This window comes from Ursus arctos, unplaced genomic scaffold (assembly GCF_023065955.2).
Source record: "Ursus arctos isolate Adak ecotype North America unplaced genomic scaffold, UrsArc2.0 scaffold_20, whole genome shotgun sequence".
In the NCBI taxonomy this organism is placed as follows: domain Eukaryota; kingdom Metazoa; phylum Chordata; class Mammalia; order Carnivora; family Ursidae; genus Ursus; species Ursus arctos.
In genome coordinates, this window is record NW_026622875.1 from 21616126 (window position 1) to 21635792 (window position 19667).

General features: G+C 45.8%; 1 protein-coding gene across 9 annotated transcripts in view; it reads right to left on the reverse strand.

Annotated features, from left to right (window-relative positions):
- Window positions 1-12608: 12608 nt before the first annotated feature.
- Window positions 12609-19667, reverse strand: part of ZBTB38 (zinc finger and BTB domain containing 38) — a 132590-nt gene continuing 125531 nt past the window's right edge. For all 9 annotated transcript variants that reach the window (XM_044383452.3, XM_044383451.3, XM_057316050.1 and 6 more), the window contains one exon: window positions 12609-18958. In XM_044383452.3, the coding sequence (XP_044239387.2) occupies window positions 15374-18958 (3585 nt within the window). In that variant the 3' untranslated portion in view covers window positions 12609-15373. The remainder of the gene's footprint in view (window positions 18959-19667) is intronic.

The following is a 19667-nucleotide window of genomic DNA, read 5'->3' on the forward strand; positions in this document are numbered from 1 at the left end:
TGGCAATTCCATAGTTTTTAGGTGTCCTACTACTCTCTCCCCCATGCTACAGACGCAGTTTCTTCCCTTCCACCCTTAATGGACAGGTGACCCCTCGTAGCATCTCTTGCCACGACAGAATGCTGGCAAGTTGGTCCGGTGTCTCCAACTATGACCCACAGCGAGCTCTAGGCCCATGGGTGGCTCCTAAATGCCTCTCGTTCTTTGCCGGCAGTCCACAGGCACCTGCTCTTTCACCCTTCGCACTGGCTTGTACTACTCCACGCCACACCACAGCACCCATCCCTACATTATAGGGGGCTTTCCACGTTACCTCAGGCCAGTGGGAGTGAGTGTGTGTGTCTATGAGTGGTGGGGTCACCTCCCAGGAATCCAGGCAAGACACAGATATATCTAGTTTAAGGAATGGGCTACACCTGGTCAGGTACAATCCAAGGTTCTAGCACAACCTCTCACGTTACTGCCCGTTTTATCCCGAGTATTACCTTAATGTTAAACTATAGAGTCTCAGGGTTGGGACGTGAAAGGGAGGGTCCTACTGAGAAAAACTGTTGGTAGTGCGCACACACTTTGTTACGGCAACACTGACAGGCTAAGCAGGGAGCAAGTTAATGGACAGGAGCAAGAAGAGGGGTGGGCACGACCTTATTGGGACGGGCCTTCCTGCCTTGGCGGCTGTGGACCCCAAGCTGGAGCGTCGGTGACCTCTGCTGGCAAGATTTTCCCTCCAGTCCACACAAAGGCTGCAGTCCCGTCCACGGTGCGTGTGCGAGTCTGGTTCAGGGTTCTTGAGAGAGAAGCTGCAAGAATGATGCTTATGGAGGGGAGAGAAGACTGGGTTTTCACGCTACAACTTCTCCTAGGGGGTTGGAGGTTCCAGCAGGCAGCAGTGTAGACACAGATCCTACCCTAGCCTCCGTGCGCTTTCTCTCAAACACTGACAGCGCGTTTACACTGCTCGCTTTCCGGATATAAACAGGTTTTCTTTTTTTTAACACATATTTTTAAAAAATGCATTCAGATTCAAGTTTTGCATAAACAAGTTTATAACGTTTCTTAAGAACATGTTTGCAAATTGGCAGAGTGAGGTGAAAACACTGTCAAAACAAGTTCACTTTTTAATGTGTATGTAGTGTGTGTCGGGGGGTGAGACATCCTTTACAAACACCTACCCACATCACACCCTTTACACTCCCACATGCCGTGTCACCCACCAACACATGTGAAATGCTGCCTCGAAGCCAGGCAGACCTTTTTACAACTGTCCAGGTACGTCTGTCATGGGAGATTGGGGACAGCAAGGCTGGAAGCCATCATGACAGGTCTCAAGGCTCCTGCTGGTGCGGTTACTGAGGAAGCAGCTCTTGTCCCTGCAGGAGAGTGTGGTGGGCACTTGAGGACCTCTCCCGGCCCACCCCGCTTTGTCCGAATGGTGGCTTTGCCCGCAGGCTTTTGCAGCCATCTCTTAACAGAGCTCAGTCCCTTTACCCAGAGCTAATCGAATCCGGACTAAACTGACAAAGGGAACCGATGTCTTCAATGGTGGTGGGGGTGGAGGTGGAGGAAGGCAGGAATCAGCTATCCTTTCCCAGAAATTGGCAATTAGCACACAAGGACGGCAGCTGGTGTCGGAGGGACACTGCCTGTGAGGTCGTGCGGGCTGGCCCGCATCGTGCACTGCGCCCAGGGTGAGGCAGAGGCTGGGAGCACAGAGAACGAATAAAGGCGGCATGAAGGGTCCCTAGAGATGAGGTGAGGTGCTCCCTGGTTCCAGCTGTCATCCACCCATTTTAGGTTCTTCTCTTTTCTCCTTCCCGCATCCCATTTTTGTCTAAACAACAAAAGATCCTGAAGACGGAAGCACTTCTGTTTAGTTGGCATTTAATATGGAGCATAATGATTCTGAAGACTTTTGCTTGGAAGCTCGGAATTTGAATTACATTGATCCAAACTACCAGGAACCTCAGAACGGAGCGGGGCCTCTGTTCGTTGGATTTTCTGGATGAGAATTAAGCAGAAAACTCTTTCCCTGTTTGTCTGCACCTTTGTTATAAAAATTGGCCTAAAATGCATGAATAAAGAAAAGATTGGAAACACATGCCTATGAGTAGGACACTGGTTAGAGACCCATACAATGGAGTGCTCTGCAGGCATTAAAAGAACAAGACAGATAAATCCGTATGTACCCCCACCCTGAAGCCACTCCATGATATACTGTTCAGCTAAGTAAAGTACTGAACGCTATATGTAGTGTGCTCTCATTTGTGTAAAAAAAGAAGGAAATAAAAATATATATGTTCATATTCTATATAAATAGCTAATATATAAAATATACATATATACTCGGATATGCATAGGATGTCTGTGGAGGACTACCCAAGACCGGGAACAGTACCTGCCTCCAGGAAGAAACCTGGGGGCAGAGTGAGAGGGAAACTTTTTTTTCTCTGTGTACCCTTTCATTCTATTTGAAAAACATGTTCTTTTGCCATGTACACGTACTAGCTCTTTAAATACATACATAACGCGTAAACACATAGACGTGCCTTAGCCTGCTTTCCCCTTTTATTAAGTACTGAGCAGTCATTGATATTAACCAAGAGAGTTCCTGGAAATCGGAATAGAAAAGCCCTCATAAACGTCCACACTGCTGGGCTCACCTATTCTGGTGTGTTTGCATTCATCTGTAAAAGTCGATGAAGGATCAAATGAAAGCGGCGAGGAGTGAAGGCTGGGTGTTCCTAGAGCAGCGGGAGGGAGGGGGGAAGCGAAACGGGCAGGGGTGTCGTCCGAGTGGCATCCAGTCAACATCCAAGCTGGAGGGTCTGCCAGTAGACTGGGTTCTCATTCCCCATGTAGATTCTCATCGCTGCGCCGTGGAGTCCTTGGGCTCGCGCCTTTCTGCCTCTCTTAACCGGTGGAAACAATACCTTCTTTCCTGGTTCTTGCTCCGAAGAAAGCATTTGGGATGGTGTCAGTTAATTTTAGCTGAACATCATGTGTTTTGTGCTCATTCTGACTGACTTCTCTTCAGCACGTCCTGGGAGGAGCTGTATAACCTGTATTAGTAGAGATGATGAGTGTCGACCATGATGTTGGACGTTCCGGGTTTGAATTCAGTCTCTGCTGTTTGGAGGAGGTTATTACTAGATGTGTCCCTCTTCTCTTTGAAGATTTATGGGGAGTGGGGACTTTTTTCCATTCAGCATAGACATCTTTGCCATCAACTGGAGAGAACCAGTCTGAGACAGAAGCCAGGGGAGAAGAAAGTGGAGCAGGGAGAGAAGTAAGAGATAGAAGGAGCGAGAGAGGAAAGACACAATATCATTTTTCTTGAGCCCTTACATCCAGCTTGGCTTAAGGCCAACTGTTCTGTCCATGGCAGTCGAGAAGGTCCTGGCTCAGTTTCCTTGTGCTTGTGCTGAGATGTAGAAATACATTAGACTAGCCCAGGTCATGTGTTTCCCACCCACCAGCCACCCCCAACCTGATCCATCTGGTCTGAAGGTGGGGCTGAAGAAAGAGAGGGAGAGGAGATTTCTAAAAGAAATTCAAATGCTTTCACCATCAAAATAGAAAAGGACTCAGCAGGAAAACCCAGAGTTGTCCACCACACTTAGCGGGACACAGTGGGGATGGTGAGGAAGGCTCGGACAGACCATTACTTATTCTCAAGGTGGACTCTGTGAACGCTTCCTAGGGCAAATGCCTTGTGTGGGCAGCTGGGAGCTGCATGGGGCAGCTGAGCTCCCCAGGACGTTCTTCAGAGAAATGAGAGTAGAGGGAGTTTCTGTGAAATAATTAAAGCCTTTTAGTAGGACTCTGGAGACTGGGCTCCATGGTTGTCCCCTCCATTCTCTCAGTCCAGATTTGCACAACCTAGCCAGCTTCCTGTGTGGTCTAGATGTTTCCTCACTTCTCAGGAGGAGGCGGTAGAAAGCTGACAATCCCATTAGTTGTTTCAAACTAGAACTGGCCACTTAGTTCTCCTTCTGTTATAGCTGCTGATGCCCCTTCCCGTTCTGGAGAACCTCTTCCCCAACAGGGCGACCAGTCATCCTGGTTTCCCCAAGGCTGACCTGGTTTAAGCACTGGAAGTCCCACATCTTGGGAAAACCCTCCTTCCCAGACACACCGTGATGGTTCGTCACCCTGGAATGGGGAAATTACTACTCAGAAGATGACTCGTGTTTGGGACTGCTGTGCCGATGCTGGGAGCGCAGCTAAATCAGTAAGATCTGGCCTCTGCTTGGAGGAGCCTGCTGTCGGAGCGCAGATGAGGCATTGAAAAAGGCTATTGCCAGAGAGCTGTGGGGGGGCTGAGGCAAAGGCAAGCCGAAGTCTAAGGGTCTGTCTCACAAAACTTCTCTAGCAAGAAGCTTTAGAAGGGGCTTTGGAACTACACACTGAGACAGGATCATGTCTGTGGATGGGGGTGGAGTGGGCGGAGGGGGGTCAGGGATGGACATTTCAATACTGCCAGGAACTGGTACTCTGACATAGTGTAATGAAAAGGCAGATAATCTGGGGAGTGGTGACAGCACCCAAACTTTTACAGGGTCAAAGGCAAGTATTCAAATGGAGGCCTATGCAGTTGACCCTTGAACAATGTGGGGATTTGGGGTGCTGACTCCTGGACAGATAAAAATCTGTGTATAACTTTTGACTCCCCAGAAACTTAGCCACAAATAGCCTACTGTTGACCAGAAGCCTGACCAACGACAGAAACAGTCGATTAACACATATGTTCTGTATGTATTACACACAGTATTCTTATAATAAAGTAAGTTAGGAAACTGTTAAGAAAACCGTAAGAAAGAGAAAATATGTTCACAGTACTGTACTGTATTTATTTTTAAAAATCTGCATATAGGTGGAACCACTTCTAAAGTGTTGTTCAAGGGTCAACAGTAGTAGATCATATGTCTAAACATTAAACAGAAGGGGGAATGAACCATGAGAAACTGTGGACTCTGGAAAACAAACTGAGGGCTTCAGAGGGGAAGGGGGTGGGGGACTGGGATAGGCTGGTGATGGGTAGTAAGGAGGGCACGTATTGCATGGTGCACTGGGTGTTATACGCAACTAATGAATCATGGAACATTACATAAAAAACTAAGGATATACTGTATGGTGACTGACATAACATAATAACAATTATTTAAAAAAATGAATAAACATTAAAAGTTAGAAATCAGGTGAATAGCTCTTAATTAGATATGCTCTATTCTCCTTCTTTGGTAAACACACCTTCATAACAATCTGGGAGGCCAGGTTTGGATTTAGAATTCCCGGTCTTGGTCTCGGGTGTTCCAGACTGGAGGGAGAGAGCACAAGAAGAGCTGGGCCCGGGTCCTCCCCCCATTCCTTCTTACTCCCCATCCTGCTCCCGCCCCTGCTGGTGGGGGCCTCAGGCACGCACACATGGATCACAAACTCTCCATGTCCCCTGCAAACACCTGCTCCTTGCCCGTCCCTGGGACCGAGGGGAGTGGCCGAGGGAAGAGGCCTGAGCAGACCCTGCAAGCGGGCAGAGAATTCTCAGGTCCTGAGTTTCCAGAGTGGCACAGCCTCTGGGTGGGCACCTCACTGTTGGCCCTGCAGACTCAGCCCTGGGGTGGGATGGGGTGTTCCTCTGGAGGGGGGCCAGGGTGGGGCCTTCTTGCTTAGGTATGAGCGTGCTATGGGATGGTGAGGAGTTCCCAGTGGCTGGAATGTCGCCACAGTCAATATGGTCAATAGCAGCGGAGGCGGGTTCCCATCATGATGACGAAAATAGCGGCCCTGAATTTCTCTTTAGGAAGAGAAACGTCAGAAATGATGGGGTCTGACCTGGGAAATGGCCTGCTGCTCTCTCCACTAACCACATTTACCCGCATAGGGAGCACGTTCCAGTCAATGGGTGGGACCTGGCCTTTTAGCCCAGTAAAACCGAGAAGCTAGAAATTAACAGCGCCTAAGCTACGCTGTATCTCCGGTTGTCAGATTTTGGGAGAGAAACTGGCCACTCGGAGGTGAGTCAGCTTCTCTGTGGCAAAACCCCATTGCTCCTGTGAAGTGAGTAAACTTTTTGAATTAGAGATGTCATTTCCTTTAGATGTCCTTCCTAACGGAAGATGTTCTCCGTTAGCAGGGCCGTGACGCGTCAAAGTAAGTGAGGACCCAGGCTTTCAGGGCTATGATATGATACAACACGGGGCACAGAAGGAGCCTGAAGATCCTTTCTGAGGCCAGTCTACACCTCGGATTCTAACTCCTTGGTCCCAGTCATAGGCTCTCCCCATATTTGACCCTTTGGACCAGCTGGCTAAAAGTTTCAGATTTTGATTACTTATATGAAAAAAAACCCACAACCCTTGCCCCCACATTTCTATTTCTATTCTCTCCTGATTGGGTAAAGGTAAACAAAAGTATAAAGTCTTCCATTTGTCTTAGGCCACACAAGACCTTATTTTCACCCCCAACATAGAAGGAGCCTTGTTTAGATAGTCCTTGAAATTTGACTCAATTTGTACCCTCCTCATTTATTTCCATTTACAGTATTTTTAGAATTTCTTCCTCTCTCCCAACTCCTTCACAGCTCGCTCCAGGAACTCTCTGGTTCTACTGTGAATAATGCTGTGCTCCTAACCACCACAGCTTGGCAATGAGAGGATGTGCTGTGCCACTGGGCTTCAGTCCCTCCTGCCTCTCTTAGCAGACTCTGGAACTCAACTGCCTGGGATGAACTCTGCTTCTCCACAGTGCATCTGTATGACCTTGGGTAAGTCATCTAACTTCTCTGTGCCTGGGTTTTCTCATTGGGGATTATCTCTTGTAGGACAGCTTGTCCCTAAAGATGCCTGCCATCTATCCCTTCCCTCCCTGGATGTGCCTGCTACTTCCCCATTGAGAAGTGTAGTCCATTCCTCCACCCCGGAATCTAAGCTGGGCTGGGGCTCCCTGGATGCCCGGTGTGGTCAAGGCTTTAGATGACACCACCCGGCTACCATCTGCCTACACGTGTGTGAGAGGCCTGTTCAGCTGATCCTAGTCAACCCCCAAAACCATGTGAGATAATAATACCGGTACATGGCTGTTTTAAGCCACTAAGTTTTGTGGCACTGTACAGCAAAAGATAACCACATTAAATGTTGATGGGGATGATCATATCAATGTCTATCTCACAGCACTGATATGAAGATTAAATGAGTTAATATTCATTAGATGCCTAGAACAGTGCCTGGTAATACAGGCACCCCTTGGAGGTATCGCGGGTTTGGTTCCACACCACAACTGTAGAGTGAATATCACAATAAAACAAGGCAAATGAATTATTTGGTTTTTCAGTGTGTGTAAAAGTATGTTTACACCAGACAGTAGTCTACTAAGTGTGCAATAGCGTTATGTCTAAAAAACCAACGTACATAACTTCCTTAAAAAATACTTCATTGCCAAAAACATGCTAATGAGCTTTCAGTGAGTTATAATCAATGATCACAGAGTACCATAACAAATACAATAATGAAGAAGTTGAAAATACTGCAAGAATTACCAGAATGTGCCACAGAGATACCAACAGATTTGTTTAATGCAGGGCTGCCCCAAACCTTCACTTTGTAAAAAAAGAATGCAGTATCCGCAAAGCGCAATCAAGTGAAGCGTGATAACATGAGGTCTGCCTATACTAACTGCCACAGAAGGACACGCGGACCAAAACAAGGACTGGCAGAGGGCATTCTGAGGGTATTAGAGTCTCACGCTAATAAACACTCATTCTGAGGAAAGCCCAGCAGTTGTCATTGTCCCAGACCCCAACCTTCCAGAATATCCCTTAGTCAATGTGGAGTCAGTGGGTGGTGGTAAAAACCATGTCCTGAAAACTGACCGGTGTTGGTCGTCTCTGAGCCCTTTGGCTTCTCTACACTCTGTGTCCACAGCTTTCAGATGAAGACAGTAATCACTGCCACCATAACAGGACGATGGTGAGGGATAGATAGGAAAGTAGCTGTGAAAGAGCTTTGAAGGCCTCCTCCATTTGTGTCTGTCAGACACCGAAGTCCTGTATTTCCTTACATTAAACCCAGGCTTTACAGTTCTTGGCTACAACCAAGTGTTTTGCCAATACCCTCAACCCCCTTGCCCCCTCATCCTTTCTTCTACCCCATATGGTGCAATCCAGGTCTCCAAGCCTTAGGTTCCACTTACAGCTACCTTTCTCTTTCTTCTCTCCTTCATGGCTAAGCTGCTGCTTCTTTTTTTTTTTAAATTTATTTGAGAGAGAGAGAGACAGAGAGAGCACAAGGAGGGGAAGGGGCAGACCGGGAAGGAGAGGGACAAGCAGACTCCCTGCTGAGAGGGGAGCTCGACTCAGGGCCAACCCCAGGACCCCGAGACCATCACCAGAGCCCAAGTCAGATTCTTAACTGACTGTGAGCCACCCAGGTGCCCCCTTCATAGCTAAGCTTCTTGAAGCCAGAATCCTCGCTCACTGTCCCCCCACCCACTCCTGCATCTGACGCCCAGCTTCCACCGGCACCAGTACACCGAAACTACCCTTGCCAAGATAACCCAGGTGAGCCACCAGAGCAGGCTCACACCAGCTCTCGTGAGCCGACTGGATGTATCTCTTCCCAACTCCACGTTCAGTGACATCACGTTGGTAGCTTAAAATCATCCATGGCGGGAGTCTTTACGCAACAGATATAACTAGCACTAGGAATCCGGCTTTCCCTCTCTCCAAGGTGATGATTGTTAACCATTTAACAGCACATCACTGCCAGTGACCTTCTAGCTTCTGGGGGCAAAAGGGCACTTTCCAGATTTTCTTTACTCGACTTTACCTTCACTTGACACCACTGACCATTCTCTCTCCTTCCTGAGAGGATCTCCATCTATGGCCCTCTAGCTGCTGCTCCCCCAGTTTTCTTCCTACTTCTCTGGTCTCTTCTCCACGCCAGGCTTTTACTACTTCATCTTTCCAATATTTGTGTTCTCCGGGATTCTGTCTTTTGCTATATAAGCTTCATAGGAGACATCTTACATTCCCATAGTTTCGACAAATCTGAAACCGAAAGGTAAACCTTGGCCCCTGCCTAGTCTTCACTTCCCCATATCCATCCAACGTCCAGTGCTGCGGATTTTATCTCCTAAATATCTCTCGTTCCCTGCCCTCTTCTCTCATCTTCATGGCCAATACATAATCCGCGCTACTGGCCTCTGCAGCCCGGACCGCTGCAGCAGCTTCCTACCCGCTCTACTTCCAACCACTGCTGTCCTCCACGTCGTTCTCTACATTTCAGCCGCAGTGACTTTTCACAGTGCAAAACTGATTAAAATACTTCTTCTGCTCAGCAATTCAATGGCTCTCTTTGCTCTCAGTAGAAGATCCCAATCCTTAGCAGGACCTGGGGACCCTGCAGGGTCTGGCTTTTGGCCTCCAGTCTCATCTCAGACCCATCTCTCTTGTACGCTGGCCACCACTGGCTTCCAACGCACTGTGTTCCCTCTAGAAGCAGACTTTTGTGCAGGCTGTTCCCTCTACCCAGAAACTCGCTCCTCTTTCAACTCTGATTCCTTGTTCAGACCTCCCTCAAAAGGTACTTCCTCAAGGAACTTCCCGACTAGCACCTCTTTTTTGTAGCACTTGTGCAAGTGTTAATCGCTTGGCTTTTTGTGTTCCCCACTAGATCATAAGCTCCAGGGACAATCTGTTTCGCCTGCTCTTGTATTCCTAGCACCTAACTCAGGTATGTTTTGAAGGAATGAAACATGCCTTTCAGCTTCATACCTGCAGTCGGCCCCTCTTCCAAACTGCTGGTGCACGTATCTAGTCTTCTGCCGGGGACTCCGACCTTCCAACCGCTCCGGCCCAAGACTTGGAGTCATCTTTGACGCCTCTGTTTTTCTCACCTCCTGGGACGAAAAACACCCGCAAATCCCATCAGATCTACCTTCAAAGTACATCCAGTATGGCTCCTGATGGAAGAACATAAGCCAACTTAGGAAGCTGTCCTGCTAATTCTCAGGCTGTGAGAAACTCTTCAGGACAAACAACATTATTTCTTCAGAAATATATTACAAGGGGGGAAACAAAGAGAGTCTCTTCACTGCACTGCAGTGAGTGTCATCCTTTAAATGCATTAGATCATTTCCTGTCTGTTGAAGCCCTCCCATGGCCTCTCACGTTGCTTCTGGGACCTGGCTCTGACCTTCCCTCCTAGCTGCTCTGCTCCCCCATCATGTGTCAGTGTCAGAAGCACAAAGTCTCTGGCAAGGCCCATGAGGCCCTGGTGATGTATCCTCTGTGTGCCTCTCCCGGCTCACCGCCCAAACCCCAGGTTTGCATAGCAATCTGCCCTCACACATGCTCCCTTGTTTCAGCCACTCCTACCTGGGCCTGCCCACACTGGAGAAGCCCAGGCTCCCTCAGCCCTAGCTCCTAGCCATCTCTCTCATAACCCAACACAGTCCAATCTGCTTCTGAGCTCCCAGGAGCTCAAGGTTTTGTTTTGTAATCAAAATGCCTTGCCTCATCAGTCTCCTTCCCCGGATCCAGCTCCTTGAAGGCGCAGGCTATCTCTTATATCTCTCTAGCCCTGACCACAACAATTGAGACTCAAAATTAAACATGTTTTGACTCAATGAATGAAAATTCTACATAAATTAGCATGGTTACATCTTTTACATCTCTGTATACCAAAGTTTCCTATAACAGGAATAACATCCTTACCCCTATAATTAAATACAAGTCATAGCTTTTAAAATCATTGGGGAAAAAAGTGCTCTTGACTTCTCAGCAAAACATTTTTTTTTATTTATTTGAGAGAGAGCAAGAGCGAGCACAAGCAGGGGGCGTGGCAGAGGCAGAGGAAGAAGGAGACTGCCTGCTGAGCGGGGAGCCCTGATGACGTGGACGAGGATGACGTGGCGCTTGATCCCAGGACCCTGAGATCATGACCTAAGCTGAAGTCAGACGCTTAACCAGCTGAGCCACCTGGGCTCCCCTCAGCAAAAGATTCTAAATATAATCGAGGTCTTAGATGTCAAGAATGAAATAGTAATTTAAAAAATCCTTAAAAATGTAATCATACTTCTGTTATAAACAGTTTTCTATTAGTTGTCTAAATTTGGAGAGTTTCATTTTAAAAAATTGCACACCAAGCCAATGTGCCTGTTCACTGACCACTTTACTTGAATAACCAGCATAAAGGGGTGCATACTGGGGAAGGAGTGTGGGGAGGGGGGCTTCCTCTCTCCACAAGGGAGATTAATAGCTCACCAGGATTTGATGAAGAAGAGGGTGAAGAGTTCTCACATATGGAGGAAACTGCCTCTGCAAAGAGTACCTGATGCAGAGAGAGGGCGTGGAACCAAATCAATTGCTAGGTAATGAGAAAAGAGGAAGGTGAGCAACAGGAATAAAAAGACCCAAAGTAATTAATACAACATGTACAAATAGGATCGCCTTGCATGATTAGTTTTGATGCCTTTAATCCAGTTACTTTCTCAATTGTTACAAATCCTTTCAATAATGAATCTGTTGTTTTGTTAGATCAAATGACGTTAATTTCAACAGACAGCAATTATCAAATTTTTGGTATGGATTTGGTTTACCCTTCAAACACAAAATTAACGCTACTGGCCAGCCATGAGGAGGACTGGAAATCTGAGTTAATTTCCCTGTGTTGGTGATGGATGGTGTGGCGTGAGCCACCGGCACTCCCTTTCACATTATCTACTGTCACTAACTGCGTGCGTTTGACGATAGTGAGTTAAGGTGAGGAATATAGTCTGTGGTGATGGAACACATTTTTTTCTTTGTGTGAGAAATCACTAGCTTATAGTAGCATTAAATTATAATTTTACTCCACATTCTTGAAAAGAAGTGCACAGATTTTTTTTAAATGATTTTATAGAGCAAAATCCCAACATCGAAGAGGAAGCCAAATGCCGCAAGTGCTGAGGTGTGAGTACATACAGCAAGGGTGCGCCAGGAGAGCAGAGGCCAGAGCAGCCTCCTGAGAGCCATCCCTGGAACAGCTGCCAGCCTAGAGCTGCGTGCATTCCTCCTGCCTCTTCTCCCCACTCTCCGTTTGGTTTACATGAAGTATTTTACTCTAAGGTGTTGAGAAGACACAGAAACGTGGGCTCTGAAGTCAGGAAGCCCTGTTGGAATCCTGGCTCTGTCTGCCTGTGGGATCTTCTCAAAGTCACTATAAAATGTGGATAGTGAAGTCGACTTCCCAGGGTTGCTGGGAAAGACCTGAATGAAACGGCCCATGGGAAGAATGGTGCCAAACACCTGGTACTAAGTGTGATTTGTTTCCCGGGGATGACTGGAGCAGAAAACACTTCCAGGGCTCTCGGATTCCTCACGACAAGGTCAGGCCTATCCACAGCACTAAATGATAAGAAGACTGCCATCTCTCTTATTCTTTTTTTTTTTTTTTAAATGTATATTCCATTTGGGTCCTAAGCATTTAAGCAGGTATCATGGGATGTAAACAAGTAAGGAAACAGAAATATATTCAGTGAATGATATGTGAAACAATGCTGTGACTCACAAAGAGGAAACTGCTGCTTGGCTGCACAAAGAATGAACATTAAAACATTTAAGAGACTTAACATAGGAATAAGCTATTTTAATCAAGCAAAACCAAATTTGTATTCATTATTTCTAAAAATAAAATTAGACTTTTCCAACCCTTAACATCTGCATTTAATAATATCTTCTAACCAAAATACAGATGCTAAAACGGCAAATTACAATATATCTTGTACAGCATACAGTATGTTCACTGTTTACACCTACTTTAATTCTAGTTGGTCGTTATGTATTCAATGCATACTTAAACATCACTCATGATAAAGTCTTCACAATTAACAAAAAAATGTGACAAAGCTGTCTTAAAACGGCTCTGCTATAAATTGTATAGAATATACAGAATTACAAAGTCAAGTATTTTTTTATCAAAATATACACCCCTCCCTGAAACTAACACAAGCTATCAACATTTTAAACGAATAATACAATTATAGAAAATATTTGCAAAATTATTTTTTCATGTATAAATATTCTGCCATATTTACTTTGGTCTAGAATTATCAGCATACAAGTCCACTTAAAAAATTTCCACACGTAAGGGCTGGGAGACATCACTACATGTAATAATTTTATATTTAGAGTTACCCCAAATCAAAATGACTGAAATACACAGTAATTCTCTTAGATTAATAATCCTAATTGAGAGAAAACAAATTAGTAGATCACAGAATTGCCTATTCAATATTCTAATTATCAATTCAGAAATGATTTTCATAAGCCCTTTGTGACAATCTCTTAACAAAACCCAAATGAACAGTGCAGGTATACATATATACAATGTATAAAATAAGGTTGAATTTGCTTGCATTTCCCCATTTTCCTCTATTACATAATACTGTGTGTAAGTGAAAGGAGATGAACAAAAGATAAATGCAGATGCAGTACTGGGGTTACTTAACAGCAAAATACTACTGTATAAAAAGGTCAGCTCTGATCATGTCCTTCTCTGGGTGTTTAAACGCTTTCTTGCCCACCCAAATCCACATTAAGTCTTCTTCATGGAGATATCACAATACTTGGAGAGAGGAACTGGAGTCCTTTGAACTACTTCTTCATAATGGTGACCTTGCAACCTTGGATAACCTTGGGCTTCCATCTATCAAATCCCATGAACGTGAATGGCTGTCCGTCACCCTTAAACCAAGTTCCGGATTCAGCTCACACTGGTGATCAAAGGGTAGGAATGTTTTCTCTCTCCCTCCTATCCTGGCAGTTTAAACGTTAAGAATGATGAGTTCCAGCTTCCCAGAACCTAGTCCACATGATGGAATAGCCTACAGGGCAACCGGACTTTGAGGGCAATGCTGATGGGGTGGGGCAGCATAAAAGAACATGAAAAAACTTAAGTGGGTTTTTAGCAAGGGAGCTAGATGTCTGCAAACATGAAGACAAGGCATCTGGCTTTGGGGATATGTATCTGAGTCATATAAGTAAGTGATGGAATCTTATCACTCCACATTCTATCTCCTCACCCCACCCCCAAAAAGCAAAGCCACTATTTGAGGCAAGGAGGGAGTGGTCTTTCTGATGCCCTTTTGTTTTATACTAGTGTACGCTTGTGGGCTGCATAATCTCCAAGAAGGCTAACGATTATAGGGATTAGGCTTTCTGTCACTTTCCAGTGCCTGGGAATTCGCCATCATACGCATGCTTTGCACTAAGTTTCCTGGACACTCCTTCAGTGAAATGGGAAGTGTCAGGTTTTACTTAACCCCTTGAGACTGATTTAAGTCTGTCTGAAATAGACCTCCACATCCCTGGCCTTGTGATGGATGGTAGACCGCAGGGAGATTCAGAAGAATCTGACCCTTCTTTATTTTCTGAGGTGGGGGCCACTGCAAAGTAATATACAGCACAGGTAATCACAGAAAAGTTCTGGAAGGGTGCTCCCCCACAGATAAATAAGGCATGACCTATGTTTTCTGTGACTGGAGTAGACCAGTTCTAGTAATAGCTCAGCCATAACTTCAAGGGAACAGCATTCCATCTAAAAGCATACAATATGCTCTTAAATCAGATTCAAGATGCTTTCTACTGATTTTTCCATCAGTCCTCATTATTTGCAGATCTATTGCTCGTCACTGTAATTCTCTACAGGGGACATGGACAGTTAAAAGTCATAGTGATTTATATATGTATTTTACAAGGTTTGTGTTGCAGAAAAGTAGTTCTAGATAATGAATGTCCTACTTAGGTTACTCAATTTCACACATATTTTCAGCTATATTAAATATTTTATATATATCCACTAATTTAAACAATTTTTAATAGCACAAAAGCTGGATGGGAAAAATGACTGTCATAGCTCATTTCCTTCTAACGTATTTATGAAGATGATGTTTTCATGATATTTGACCCTCGTTTTCTCCAGTGACTAAAGACAGCTCAGCAGCCAGTTCCTACCAGCACTTACTAGAAAGTTTTAAATTAAGCTAACATTAGACTCTTTTTTTTTCCCCCACTGGCAGAAATACCACAGCTAAGAACTTCATAACTTCCACAAGATACTTGGGATACCGGAGGATTCGGCTATTTCATTTTTGTGCACTTTGCATGAAGTTAATGCTAAAACCGAAAGTAGATAATAGGATCCTTTTTCTGGAATTTTCACAAATGAGATTTTCTTTTTTACATTTCACTCCTTCATGACTGTTGTGTGAACAAAACTCAACTTAAAAAAACAAAGAACAACAGAAGAAAAACAGCTAACTAAAAAAAGAAAAAAAAAAACCCAAAAGAACAAACCCACCAACTCATATTTTTGAAGATTTTTCTAAGTATCACCACTCAAAGGACATTTTCAACAATGGTTTGTACGTTATCCTTTTGGTCATTGTCTTCTGAGTCATTGACATGTGGGTTCTCCAGGGCGTTTGAGTTGTCCTGACACATGTCACCTTCTACTTTCTCCCGCTGACTTGGACTTTTGAATAAATGTTTCTTCTGGTGCATTCCAAGGGCAGCAGCTGTTTTGCAAATTTTGGGGCACTGGAAGCAGGCATAGCCCTTCCCATCGTGCTCCCAAATGTGCCTCTGCTCATGATTCCTTTTTGTGGAAAGGTACAAAAAGCTCTGAAAGCAGAACTGACAGTGGTAACGCTTTTCGCCCGTGTGGATCCTCTCGTGGATCTTGAGGGTCTCGTTGAGCGTGAACGCCTTGTTGCAATACTGACAGATGAACTCCTTCACGCCCAGGTGGATGCGTTCGTGTTTCTGTAAGTTTCCTTGCACCGAAAAGCACCGCCCGCAGGTCTTGCACTGGTATGGCTTCTCCCCGGTGTGGCACCTCATGTGCATCTTGAGGGTGGAAGGGCTCTGGAACTGCTTGGCACAGAACTCGCAGGCGTAAGGCCTGGCAGTGAGATGCCGGTGGGGCCTTCCTGGATTTCCAGCTCCCGAGGCTTTGTCTCCATCGCAGAGTTCGCACTGCAACTTGGGCATCTCCTTGGTTTCTTCTTCCTCGAAGGCCTTCTCCTGAGGAGCCTTCCCCACGGCACAGTCCAGTTCGGCCGGGTATTTACACTTATTGCTTGGGCTCCTGTTTTCGTGTTCTTTCTTCCAGTTGACCTTCCTCATTTTTCTCAGCTGTCTCGATTTCTTTTTGGGTTTGTAGTTGTAGTAAGGACGCCAGGGTTTGTCAGTGGAATCCTGGTCGCTGGCGTCATCGAACATTTCGTTCATCTCCACACACTCGGACTGGCAGAGCCCGAGCGGGCTGTCTCTGTTGGTTTCTGGGTCACTCTCTTGTGGCAAAGCCTCCTCCTCCATTTGGTACTTGGGTCTCCTTCCTCTCTTATAGAACAGCTTAGATCCCAGGATATGCCTTTTCACGATGGCTTCGTTTCCGATTTTCACTGTTATTTGGCAAAGGGGCGCGACGTTGCTATTTGTGGAGGTTCCAGGCAGAGCAGGCTTTGCGATGTAGGTTTCAATTTTACTGGTTTCTTTAATATTTGTGGTTTTGCTCAGCGACCCTCCGGGATCAGCAACGTACTTTGACTCCTCTGCTACTTCGGCCTTGTTACACGGCACAGTTTTCTTTTTCTCCTTAATGCTCTTGGGTCTGCTGACAACTCTGCTCACTTTATCGGGCTCAAGTCTGCTGTCATCTTTCAGGGACTGACTGACAGCCGGGTCCGAAGGGGCTCTGTGGCTGCTGCTGGTCATGGCGGCAACAGCGTTGCTGTGCATTATCACCGATGAGAACTGGCTACTGTGCACGATGACCGAGGGTGCTGAGCCACTGTAGCTGATCACGGACGCTGCCTTCTCACTGCTGTTACTCAAAGAGGAGACAGGGACATCCCCTCCCGGCAGGTCAGACCTGACGGCGTTTTCCGTGGAAGAAACAGACACCTCGGCGGAATAAAAGTTATTGTCGAGGTCAACTTTCAACGTTTCCTCTCCCCATTTGGTCCCCTCTGCGTTCTGTACGTTGGCAGAAGTGGGTACCTCCTGACGTACAGATGTTTCCATGGGGATGGCTGGGCTGTTGGTCAAAGTGTTTATGCGGTCCTGGAAATTCAATGTCGGTAGCTCAGAGCTGTGTGGATTCTGAATAACATAGGGGCCGGATGCAGACTCATTCATCTGACTGTTTTCTCGGGCGTTTTCATAGGAAGAGTTCCGGTAACTTTTATAAGGAGCCCTCTTGCATTTCATAGGCAGTAGCCTGTAAAGTTTATATGGATAGACGCTAGGCTTCAGGCCTCCATTTGCTGTTTTTTTACTGATGGAAAGTCTATGATCTATGGCATGGAAAGACTTCTGATGGTTCTTGAGAATATAGTAGGTCATGAAAGTTTCAAGGCAGAAAATGCACTGATAGCGCCTTTCTCCTGTGTGCCAAATTTCATGTCTTGTCCTGTACTCGGCCAACGCAAATACTTTGTTGCAGTAATGGCAAGGGTATGTTCTTCTCCAGGAGTGAACATTTGCATGCCTTCGGAGGCTGGACAAAGTCACATAACTACGTTTGCATACAACACAACTGTAGAGCATTTGCCCATTCACAAATTTAACCATGTGGTCTGTATCTGGCAAGGTGCTTCCGGTACTGGAAAATTCCCCAATCCTGTTTTCAGACAACAAAGGTTCTGGACCGGTGAATGAACTGCCATTCTGTCCAATGGTAGGATAGTTTTCTAAAAAGCGCTGGTTTCCTCCAGGAACAGGCATGTGGCTGGACCTCATGCAAATCTGCTCGTGCCGATCCAGTCTGTTGAGAGTGCTGAACTGCTTATTGCAGTACTTGCACACCAATGGCTCCTGGGTTGGCTTGTGAAGCTGCATGTGGGCACCGAGCAAGGCGCTACTGTCAAAGGATTTGGAACAACAGCTACAGTTGTAAATGAGAGGTGGGACCTCCGCAGCCGGTGGCCCAGGAACATCAGAGGATTTATTTTCATCTTCCTTGGAAAAACGGACATCTCCTTCATTGTTGGGAGATTTTGAATGAGGCAGGACTGCAGCCGGCTGTGGACTTCTTTCTTGATTAACCTCTAAGCTAGTTACTGGAGGGGGTGGTATGTTGTCTGTAGCTGAGTCAGAATCCTGGGGTATGGAGACTGTCTTTGGCTTTCGGCATGTTTTCGGTTTCGCTGCAAGAGCTTCACAATTTTCTTTACCTGTCTTACCAGGGGAACTGCTGTCATGTTCACGGACAGGCTGATTTCTGTAGGCCTCGGCCACGGAAGAAACGGCATACGAGTGCTCTGCTAGGGTGCGGACGGGCTCCGCCTCGTGACACACGTCGGTCCTCTCCAGGCAGAGGCTAGCGGTTCTCATGGAGTCGGAGACCTTTTTGAAACTTGCCCTCAAGTCCAGTGGAGAAAACATGTTATTACTATTTTCTGTCTCGATGATGGAAAATGCATTGGTGATCCTTGGCCCATTGGTGACGGCAGGTTCTTCGTGCCTTTTCTCATTTTTTTCTTCTTTAACCACGCCCTTCTCAGTAATGCAGAATACATAGGGACCAGGGGAACTTGAGAAGTTGCGATCAGTAAGATCTTCCAGGAAGGATATTCCCAGCTTTTTTCCTGCAGCTGCAAGATCGGTGACTGTTTCCTGTCTCTTGACGACAACTGTGGAGCTGTAGATATAATTAAGGATTTCTGTAAACACTTCAGCTTTGAGATCATCCAGTTCCAGGACATGGCTGGAAATACAGATCGTATGGCTCCAAAAGATATTTTTGAAATAAAGGCTTGAAGCAGCTAGGACATTGCTATGGGCTTTAAATTTGGTATCTTCCACAATAATAGTGACATCACATAAAATACCCCGAATGCGCTGCTCATTTAAGATGGAGAGCACTGTGTCACTGTGCAAGTCGTCCTTGAGGTCCCTGGAAAGGGACATGACTGTCATCTGAAACAAGAGGAGAGAGATGATCAGAGACCCTTCCACAAGTAGTTCCTTTCTTGTGTTTTTTTTTTTTTTTTTTAAGTAAGCTCTATGCACAATGTGGAACTCACAACCCCAAGATCAAGAGTTGCATACTTTACCGACTGAGCCAGCCAGGCACCCCAACAAGTAGTTTATTTCTAGACAATTTTCAATGCTTCTGAAACACTTTTTTTTTTGGTATGAAAATACAGGTTTTTATCTCACTCTGCTGTTACTTGCAAGACTTGGAGTCAACATTAGAAGCTAAATCTTGATCTCACCCCAGCCTGTTTCTCATACCATCGCTAATAGTTGTTATAGTTGGAAATCCTCCCAGAACTCTTTCTCCAAAGCTGTCGCTATATATACACGTCCAAATTTGGGAGGAGGAGGGTTTCTCCCCGCAAATGTTTAGGGTCTCATCGTCACTCAAGGCTGCATTGAACTCCTAGAGCTGAGTAATGCTGTGGTCCTGCCACAACTTCCTATTTTCACAGATAATCCTGATGATCTGATCCAAACATCATTTATGAAGCAGGAAGATGATTTTTTTTAAAAAAAGCTTTCCCTAAGTAAGCAGTACCTGTATATAAAGGTATTGCCTGCTCAGAGAAGAAGCAAGAACTGGAGAAGGTATTCCTAATTTGTGGCTCTGCAAGGTCTCCCGACGGAAAGCCCCAGTCTGCATGAC